At 43.0% G+C, this 10,864-nt stretch overlaps 1 protein-coding gene across 6 annotated transcripts in view; it reads left to right on the plus strand.

Moving 5' to 3' along the window:
* The window catches only part of NFATC1 (nuclear factor of activated T cells 1), a 116,585-nt gene extending 107,123 nt beyond the window's left edge, over nucleotides 1-9,462 (plus strand). For 2 of the 6 annotated variants that reach the window (XM_074575769.1, XM_074575774.1), the window contains exon 10: nucleotides 7,019-9,462. In XM_074575769.1, coding sequence (XP_074431870.1) covers nucleotides 7,019-7,068 — 50 coding nt within the window. In that variant the 3' untranslated portion in view covers nucleotides 7,069-9,462. The remainder of the gene's footprint in view (nucleotides 1-7,018) is intronic. The other 4 variants (XM_074575772.1, XM_074575773.1, XR_012585585.1 and 1 more) reach the window with 3 other exon arrangements.
* The last annotated feature ends 1,402 nt before the right edge of the window (nucleotides 9,463-10,864 follow it).

Consider the following 10,864-nt stretch of genomic DNA (forward strand, 5'->3'; position numbering starts at 1 on the left):
GTACATGGACATAAGGGAAAACATTTTTCCCTCCTGTACTTCTGCTTCCTCTGCATTCATTTGTGTCTTGGAATTCCTCTTCAGTGATGCTAATATGTGTCATTTCATCTGAAATGAAGGGCATATGAGAGCACAGGAGCCTGATGGAGCAAGATATGGCATCGCTGGTGGAAAATCCAAAGGCAGTAATTATAGACAGCAAAGTGAACGTCATACTGTGAAGCATTGCTACAGGTAGCGTGGTGTCAGCATCAAACTCACAGACTCACTACAGAGTTATGTTTCCATATCCCTGTTCATCTGCCGAACAGGGATAGTGTGGTCAGAGCTGTACCCAGTGGAGTGGAAGACACAGTCCCCATTCCACGATGCTTGTGATCAGTGAGCTGTTGCTGACCATGGAACTTCAGAGCACTTAGGGGTACGTCTGCGCTGTGTAATGAGGTATGTGGAGAGATCCCCAACCTGGCAGTCACTGTAGTTGTACCGTCATAAGGCTTGACCTGAGCTAGTGAATTCTGCTGGAAGGAAAAAATGAGGAACCAAACTGAGGCAGTTTTGCTTTCAGTGCTGCTGCTCTTTTCCGAAGGTTGCTCAAACGTGACACCTAGCCGTGCAGTTTGACCAGTGTCAAACATGGTCCAAACATGGTGTCCAAACATGGCACTGCATTGCTTGGGCAGTTACACTCATCTGAAAGATGAAGCATTATTGTCTGGACACGGCATAATCCAAGCGTAATGTCACACAGGCTTTTCAGATATATAGCTTGAAAGATGCAGCTGGTATTACTTGTATTTTCCATGACACGTGCACCAGTCAGAGCAGGTTGCTTTTGTTCCTTTTCGGTGAGAGAGCATTACGGCATCTGAACCTCCTGCTTTGGTTCTGGTCCATCATAGAGATGATGGTCCCTAGCGGTCACAGGTGGACGTGAAGTAACAAGCAAAGTTTGGTTAGTCAGCTGTGGAAAAAAGCTTGATGTGACCCCGAAGGCCAAGATGTCTTGAGACTTGCCGTGTTGCTCTTCCTATTGATAAGGAAACCAAAAACCATCCTGAAGGAACGGAGCTGATGCTGTCACTGCTGATGCAGGAGCAGGGATACGTACATGTCGAGTGATTCACAAGGTATCAGCTCTGCGCAAAACCTCTCGGTGCCCTTTTGCTTCAACTCCATCACACCCCTTAAAAAAGAGTGCAGTGGAGAGCCACAGAGCTCACTTGTGAAAGAGAAGCGTGCAGCTGGAAAGGGGCACAAGAGCAAACGCAGCCCACAGCTCCGCTACTCGATCTCCTTGTACACACCTCTCTGGGCCGTTGCTGAAGTGGTTAGAAGTCAATGGAAGTTGACTTCTGCAGATTCGGTGTGCGATGTGTGAAGAGGCAGCAGCTTAATCCAGAGAGAAACTGGAGCCTCAGTGTTACTGCTAACAAAGTGAACTGAGATGGGATATGTTTTCCAAGTGCCATCATTGCATCCCAGAACTGTAGACTTCATAATTTTGGGTTTGGCTATAGCTCTCGGCTCACCTGCCATTTTTTCAGACTCTTGGGAACGTTCACCTTTAGGAGTATGAAGTCTTCCAAACTCTTCTACTTGTAGCCCTAAAGAGCTCACCAGTTGTGGAAACCCCCTGCGTGTTACTGTTCCCCACTCCCCGCACCACTGATGCTGTACGTTCTTTGATCTGAGTGGGATTAATATCTGCACTAGAAGGCAGGACTTTGTCTAAGAGGAACAGGTATTTTATTAGAACAAAAGGCCACAATGTTATCCATATTAGTAATCAGATAGAAGGAAAGCAGAAGTTTACAGAAATTTAAAGTTTTGCCAGTTGATGGAATCCATATACAACCACCAAATGTTAAAAATATTCCATTTCCTATGAAGTTCACATCTATATATGGAACCCACATTTGTTCAGATATATCTGGTTGTCCTGTTCCGTGCAGGAACCCAAAATGTTGCATCGGTAAAACACTGATTTTGCTAATTAGTAAAGCAAAAATTTCCATTGCAAGGGCATTTTAAAGCAAAATTAAATACAAGAAGAAAAACCTCCTTATTAAACTAAAATGTGGTATAACAGCTCACCACATCCTGCTACCGTGGCATCTGCTGTTTAGCAAAGGAAAGGTTCCTCTTTCAGACGCCTTGACAGGTAGAGAGGTCACGTGTTACCTGCATTTCTCAGCACTATTATTTTTTTTTACTTTCTATCAGTGGAAAAGCTGAACATGACAATGGAAAATACCAGTTGAGGGAAGGCATTGTGGGGAACTGTAGGTGTTAGCTATAAAAGCGACAGTGGCCCTCCTCCCCAAAGCCAGCAGAAAAACAGAGAAAAAAAATTGATGACAAAGGTGCTGTAAATCATTGTACTCAGCTGTTTGATCTGATAGGGATCAACCTGTTGCTTTAAGGGAAGTGTTGTGCTAATCTAGACATCAAAAAATTAAACATTTTGCGTGCTATTCCAGATCTGCTGCTAAGCTGTATGTAGAGCCTCCAGCAAGCCAGGTAATTCTTCGGGTCTCATCTCTCCTCTCTATAAAATGGGTCTTTTTGAGTACTCAGGGTATGTTGTTTTAAAAATTAGTGTAAAGCCTTTGCAACCTTTCTTTAAAAAATGTTGTGCTCTTTCAAAACACAGCTACTTCTGGAATGGTACTATGGACGTGAATGGATGCGTATCCAAGCAGCAGTGGAATCAAAGGCCAGCATTTGCTTTAGGAATGAAACTCAAATCCAGGCCAAAATAGTGCTTGCACAGAATACTGCTGTTCTGTGGAGTACACACAACCCTCTTGTAGTAACAGGTTTGTAAGCCAAAACTTGAGCATTCAAGACAGCAACCAGCTGACTCCCCACAAGTAGATAATAAATATTTTGTTAGAAAGGTGGGAACTAAGAGAAAAATACCAATTATTTTCTCTGCGTAAGCAGTATAACTGACCTCTCTGGGGAGTTCTGCAGCTGTCCTACAGGACCGAGTGGAATCCTGAGGATACCAAAGGGAAGGAGTGGGATGGATGGCAGAGGAGATGGTGAACAGGGAACAAGCAGCTCGTTCACACAACACATTAATTAAATTATCAAGAACCAAATTTTAAACAAAAAAAAGTACTTTTTCAACCAGCGCATCCTTAAACTGTGGAACCTGTTGCTGCAGGAAGCCGTGAAGGCCAGAACAGATTCAGAAGGTTATTGGAAAACTTCATGGAAGAAAATTCATTGAAGTTCACTAGAAACAAGGATGCAGACCTCCTCTTGCTCACAAAGCCCTCCAGCAGAGTAAAGGTGTACTACAGAAAGCATAACTGGAGGTGTGCCTGGTTCCTATGCTGTTTCCCAAAGAATTGGCTGTTGTCGTAGGTGCAACACTGGTATGGACGGACATACAGGATGCTTCCAGAGCTGTACTTCAGTAACAGAATTTTTGATTTGCTATTGGGAAGGATAATCTTGGGCCAACCTACAATAAGAATATTTGATGTTTTGTTTCCAAAAGAAAAAAAAAAAAAACCCAAACATTCCAAACATTCAATTTGATCCAAAATAAAACATTTCCTAGTATGCAACAAACACATTAATATGTTGTGGAGTATTAAAAGAAGCAAATTTTCCAGAAATTTGAAATAAAAAATATTGATGCTAAAGACATTTAAGACTATTTGGGAAATGTGGTCCGTATTTTCATGTCATTTTGACTGACCGAAAGCTGCATTTTCCCCCCAACAAGTTTTCCCTCAATATCTGTTTCTCAGACCTGGAGGGAGAGAGGAGTGTCTTCGTGGGAGTGCTAGGCGATGCAGGTGGAGGTGGCAGGGAACATCCTTCTAGCGGAACCCAGCGAGCGTCACCCAGCACGCTTCACGTGTGCTTGCCGCCTAGTTTCCCCTCGTTCCCACCCGCCGGAGGATTTTCCTTCCAGCCTCAGGTGCCTCGGCGGGCAGCGCGGGAAAGCCCGTGCTCAGCACACTTCCCCTTTCGGCTCTCGTGTTTAGTGCTCTCTGCTAGCTGTCTGCCTCTACAACATTGGCTGCTTTGCCGGATCACTTCTTGCCCCACCTGGGCCTTCTGTGTGCACCCTTGTCCTTCTCTGTAGGTTTTTTCCACTGCGTTCTTGGGAATTTTTGCATTTTTGACCCTGCGGTGGGTAAAGGGGAACAAGCGTCAGTGAGATAAAGAGACCAGTGTCTGAGCCACGCTGTCCGTGGGCCAGCATGGATGAGAGAGATGTTTAACATCCTCTTGGCGTTTTTGGCCCCATTTGGTTATGAGATCCGGTGGCGAAGGGTGTGCTTTGGTTGAAATTCGGTTGTCTCCCGAGTCCACACTGACATTGTCTACTGACTGTTGCTGGAGAGCTGTCAGATGTTGTTACGGGAGGACACCAGACTTGACTGCCACCCAGCAAGGTAGCAGAAGTCCACCTCTGTTAAGGAAGTAACATGTAATAAAAATGAGCACTAAAGCTAAAGGTCTAATCTCTATCCTGCTGGAGTTGGTAACAAAATTACAAGTGATTTCCCCTGGGGCCAGGTTGGTTTGGCTGCTGGGAGCTGGAGAGAGTGTGACCGAAGGACCGTGGTGCTCTTATGGGCTGAGCCAAGGCAGGTGGGCTACTAGATGAACGTAAAAGTCACGTCATCTCTAGGTTAAGCCACGTGTCCTACAGTGCGTGAGTGACAGAGGATTCAACTAAGGGTACCTAGTGTGGCTGGAAAGGACAGCCTCTGAGTGCCTAAGCCGATTTTTTGGAGATGGACCTTTGGCTCTCAGACCCTCATGTCATCAGGTTGCCTCCCAAATACTTTCACAAAATGCTTTAATAGGGGAAAGAACAGTCTGGTGGGCTTGGGGATGTTGCTTTTGAAAGTTTTACTGAATGAATCAAGCAAGAGTACCTCAGCATGTGCTGTAACATTATTCTGAGATTCGAGATACCTGAAAGCCAATCCTGACTGAGATGGGGAGCTCCTTCACTTTTCCACCTCCCTGTCCCCATCTGTGAAATACCAGTGATACTTTTGTTCACATTTTACAGAAGCACTGTACATCACTTAATGTTTCTAAGCACTAACTAACTGTACAAAGACCGACGATTGCCTTGAGTAGCATCTTAATTTTATTTGATGTAACAGAAACTTGGAGGGAAAGTTAGCAAAACTGTGACAGTGTCTGGCCCATATGAGTATTTGTTTTCATTGTCACGCTCAACACCAAGATATCACTCTGTGGTTTTGCTGCATACCCAACGCTGCTTTGAGAAGTTTATCAAAGAAACTATCTTTACAAAAGCATCATGGAAAAGTCATCCCACAGAAGAAGTGGGCTGTTTGCATTCAAGGCAGAGACTTGGTCCCAAAAGCTGTCTGGAGTCTTGCAGCATGTAAACGGGGCAGGACTTCTGGCTGTGTTCAGATGCATGCAGGGCAGTCTTTGCCACAGAGCAGGGCTTGCTGCTTGAATGTGTTTCCGCTGTTTGGTAATATTAAAGATGAACTCCATGGCAGTCTTAAGAGAAAGAACTGCTTTGTCTTCACATCTCATTTTTCCATACTGCTCTTGTTTTGCTGCCAAAAACAGGTAGTTACAAATACAACTGGTACTTCCTTTCTGAAGTATGGTGTGCGTATCCATTGGTAGAAGTGGTTTCGGTGGCCGGGACCCATGACACAAATCCTGACTGATTCATGTGCTGCAATTACTAAATGGGCAATAGGTCTGCAGAAAAAAAAAATAATAAAAACCCCCTAACCAACCAACTAATTGCTTCAGGAAGTTGGATTTAGACAGGCTTGGTCTTTTCCAGTAAACATGTGAAGTTATCTGAATGGCCGGGAACAGCAGCCCACAAGGAAAGGAAAATGCGGGCTTTTCCGTGGTGCTTCCATGACGTGAGCATGTGTTTCCCACTCCCAGCAATGTTAGGGAAAAACTCAGAAGCGGTGATAGCCCTACTGGTGGCATTTTATCTAGCTTCATGTAAATCAGGTGGTGGCAGTTGCTGCAGGGAGGTGGGGTGGAAATAAAAGGGATGTTGTGTAGTCCACTGTAGATGGCCTTTGCCAGGTTCAGTCATTTCCTGTCCATCTGCCAAAAATCACAAGCTGATAAATGGACATAATTGGAGTGTGGGAAACTGTATTGCTTGATGATCTGCAGGGGAGGGGGAAAAGAATGAAAGAAGACTCGTGAATAAAGAAAACAACACTTTATCAGTGGAGATGCAGTCTGACTGGCTGATGCTGAGATAGAGAACCTTGTTTATTCTTTCCTCGGACTCTTGCCAAGGGTTTTAACTTGCTCGTCCCTCCCATCTGTCTGTGCAGATAGGAGCAGAGATTGCATGTCCACGTGTGTTGGTCACCATGAAAAGAGGGTATATATTTACATGTGTTACCAGTTCCAGGGAATGGGCCAGCATGCAGCAGTTTCTTCTCTTCTACTTTTCCCCCCCCCCCCCCAATATCATCCCACAGTGGAAAAAATCAGCACGTGAAGCTGTATTCCGTCTAGGCATTGCAGCTGCACATACCCAGGTTCAGTGGCTGGCAGCGTTCTGCCGTCAGTACCTACTGTGGCTAACATACTTTCCAAACAGCTCTTTTTACGGAAGGGGTGGATTATTCTAAGATTTCCTGTGGTTCTCTCTGCTTTACATATCCAAGCCAGTTCTAGAGCAAATGAAATGTTTTATCGGTAACTGAATTGAAATATTAAGTATGTTTGATGCAGACGAGGATCCAGGATGCTGCTGTCCTTGTGATGCTTGGTTTTACACCTTATTTAGCATGTTAATAACCTTGGTTAATTCCTGCTGTTTTGCACTGTGATCAGCCTGTACAAGCTGTCTCGTGATGCTGCGCTGACTGTTCAGAGTGGTACGGAAGCTGTCAAGGAACGAATGCAAGTCTGGGGGGCTGAAGAGTCTGTGTGCTGAAGAGACCCACCCGCAGCAGTGGGGTGCTAATCAATTTGTTTTCTCTTGTCTTCTCTTTTTTTGCAGTAAATGAAATTATAAGGAATGACCTTTCCAGTACCAATGTGCATTCATAGCTTTCAATACGGGCCTAGTATGAAATCTACCCACAGTTTTGACTTGGCTGGCGTGTCAGCTCAAGTAGAGAGATACCGAATAAACTGAAGACGTTGCCTGGTACCACTCTGATCTTCCACCTTACTGAATGTCAGGAACTGAAGATTTACCTCTTGCTTACAAAGAAGTAGCTCCTCAACTTCAACTGATGAAACAGCTTCTTTAAAGAAAATCATCTCAAAAGGAAGAGGAGGGAGTATGCTGCGAGACGGCGCGTTTCATGGGACAAAACTAGGAAACTCAGCAAAATCTGAGTGCTTCTGCCCAGTGCTGATCTTTTTGGCATGGCACCGCTGGAATACAGCCCTGGAAGTGCCTTATTTTACCAGGTCGTGGCATCAGGGCATTTTTAATAAGCTTTGAATTTGTTACCATTAAAAGTCGGTAGGTGCAGCAACTGTAGAGCTTGCATTCTGGAGAGTCATGTTGGAAAAAAGCATAGGACTCTGCAGCAGCGTAGGGAGAGCAATCCCTACTCCAGTAAGATGCGTTTATGAATTCCAGAATTTCTTCAGCTTTTCGTCCGCTGTAATGTACAGCCTATTGCCTTATGTGCAGTGCATTTCAAAAGCCTCCTGATTTGTCATCATCTCAGCTTTCTTTTGCATATTGTCTTTATTACGTGCTAATGAATCATAGGGTTGTTAGTAGTAGCATGTTAAGATTTTGATTTTAATCTGGCTTCAGTCATAGCACAAGTGAGTTGAATAGCACAAAACAAAAAAGGTTGATGGACAAAAAATTGAAATCTATCTTTTACATGATAGATGAATGTGTATGCATGTACATACATACTAGTATATATGCATATATTTATATATGGCAAATAATATAGATGATTGCCTAGTGAGGGCACTGAATTTAGCAATAATTTCAATTTCTGAGAATGCATTTCAGATCCACATCAAATATTTCAGCTACTTCTTTTGAGGGTTTGTTGCACCTAAAGCAGGTATGCATTTTCTTTCCTCATGCAGTTAAGCAAGCACTTTAGATAGGCAAGAAGGATGCATACAAGATACATGTTATTTACCAAATGACAAAATATGAGTTATAGTAACTGTAAATACCATTATGGAAGAGTGTAAAATATTTGTTCAGTTATAATGTTATTATTCCGCAGAAGCCTTATAACTCTCTGCTACATGTATGAAAAAGAATATTACCAAAAAACCACAAAGGTTTAATATGCAGCGCTGTATAGTGTGTTTTCAGATTAGCTAATGTTTCTGGAGCTACAGGTAGGCATGTAGTGTAGCCTTTAACATTGTATTTTTTACAATCAACTGCTTATTCTATAACTAGCAACAACCTATTATTTCATATAACCAAAAAAAAAAGTAAAACTAAACTAAAATAGCATGACTTAAATTAAAAATGTTTAACATTAATATTGTGCCTTAGGAATCTGTGCCCCCTTCTGGAAATACACCTGAACTACGCCTCCGTGCTGGGGTGGCTCCGTCACCCTAATGCAATGAAGATTGAACAGGTTTCACAAAAAGGTGAAATCCTCCTAAGCATTTTAAAACGTTATTCTGTATAATTACGTCTTACTTTCTTTAGGAAAAAATGAAAGCCATATTTTTCACATTTGCACATTACTGTGAAGACATGAGAATATAATATGGCTATATGTACATAATACGCTGTTATTGGTCCTTACAGTAGTCTGTTATTCCTCACCTGTTTAATCCCAGTTATTTACCCTGTATTTAGCATTGTAGACATTGCATGAAACATTTCTTATAGACTGCCATATGAAAAGTTAAAAAGCCTGACAGATGTCAGCTTGACTTGTAGCTAGAAAATAGATCCAATAAAGCAAAATGTTTTGCTGGAAGCTAGTCTTAGAGTGGTTCATTTTATGTTATCTTGACAAATCTTCCTTTCTCATATAAAATAAGCATTTTTACATTATATACATATATAAAAATATATATCTCCATCTCTTCTATTTGAAGCTGTTTGCATCCTGCTGCATCCTGCTAATTTAACCATCTTAGTATGGAAGTAAAGTCTCTTGTCAACAGACTCTTCTTTATTTCCCCCCTGCATTTAAAGACATTGCTGCCAAGGAGAGAAAATGATATATGATATAATGCTCAGATTTTATTCTCTCAGTATTTCAGAAATGTCAACAAAGTGTGCATGGAGGAGTCTCTGGTTACGCCAAAGCATTTTTTTATTCCTATACATAAATACCTTGGGTGAAGCTTTTACAATACAGGGCGATACACATAGACACACCCTCCACATTTCAGCAGTAATTTTAGCAAGTTTTTCAACTGTATGGTTTGAATATGTTGCACCTCCTTCATCCTTATTTTTATTTTCCTCTTTAAGCTATTTTGGAAAAAAAAAAAAAAAAACCCAGACAAAAACCTGTTACTTTTAAGCATGGATAATGGAAGATTATGCATCTCTTGTACATGTATTCGTAAAATAAAAACGAAAGCAGAAATACTTCCCGTATGAGACTGCTATCTTGTTTTTGTATGTGTGTTATGGTTGTTGCTGTCAGTTTATGAAAATGGTTTTCATCGACCCTTTTTGAAAACAAAGCAAAACCAAAAAGCCACAACGCTCTGAACTTAGAGCGTAGTCCTTATAGGTATGTTCAAAAAGACTTGTGCCAGGGATGATTCTGACTATTAAAAAGAGCCCTCTGGTTAAATTTTAAGTGGTGAAACAAACTACCTCTATTAATCATGCAACAAAGTACTTGCATCTGTATATATTGTTTGGACAACAGTTTCTTTTGCTCTCCCTGGAACTGTTTCTGAGATGCGTGGGTTGCTAAGGGTAGGCTTTGGATCTGTGGTCTTCGGTGCAGCGGGTACAAGAGACATTTTTGTTAGGCTGGAGGCTTTCGTAGCCCTGTGTGGGGAGGGCTGCCCACAGGCCGGCAGGAGGGGACGGCTTCCCACGAGCTGCAGATTGTGTGATGGATCTGATCTGTATGATGGGTCCTGCTCCCCGAATCCCCCCCGCTGCTCCGCTCTGAAGGAGAGAAGGGGCAACGGGAGGGTGTCAGCTTAGTCCACGCTGGGCTGAACGCGGGTCTGGGTTTCTAGTCACCTCAGCAGGTGGCGAATTTGTATGTACCGACACGTGACACCTGACGGGCCAAATCATACAGAAACGCTGGAAAAACCCAAGCTTCTTCAATTCTTCTAGACCAAAGACAAGTTATGAACTATATAAGCACCACAGCATGCCTATCACAGCGGTCCGGATTTAGGTAAGCATGTAAACGTGTTTCAAAAATTCCTCCTGAAGAAGGAGCCACAAATAAGCATTTAAGCCTTTGTTGAATGAAGAACCTTTCTCTGCCTTGGGTTTGTCTTCCTGTGAGCACAGGGTGACACAACCAGCTCGCTGTGTCACACCTGGCTTCCCTGGGGCTGCTACTGAACCCCTCGCAATTTAAGGAGAGGCAGATGCTCAAAGCTCAGTAAAACCCAGGTATGGCCCAGCTCTGGAGACGTCAGTCAAAATGCTCTTTCTCTGCTTCTCTGTCTGCCGGGTGGAGATAGTGATATTTACTCCTCGTGTGGACGGCGTGAGGAGTTGGTGAGGTTCCTGGAAAAAGGAAGATACTGAAAACTCAGTCACAAATTCCCTGTGTCTCCCAGAGACCGTGGCATCATTTTGTACCAAAGCAAGATGTCTGGTCACAAACTGAATTCATACAGGCAATATACCTCGGTCATTGTGTTACCTGGCTTCCTCCAAGCTTCCTTTCCCTCTCAA

This window comes from Larus michahellis, chromosome 2 (genome assembly GCF_964199755.1).
Source record: "Larus michahellis chromosome 2, bLarMic1.1, whole genome shotgun sequence".
NCBI lineage: Eukaryota > Metazoa > Chordata > Aves > Charadriiformes > Laridae > Larus > Larus michahellis.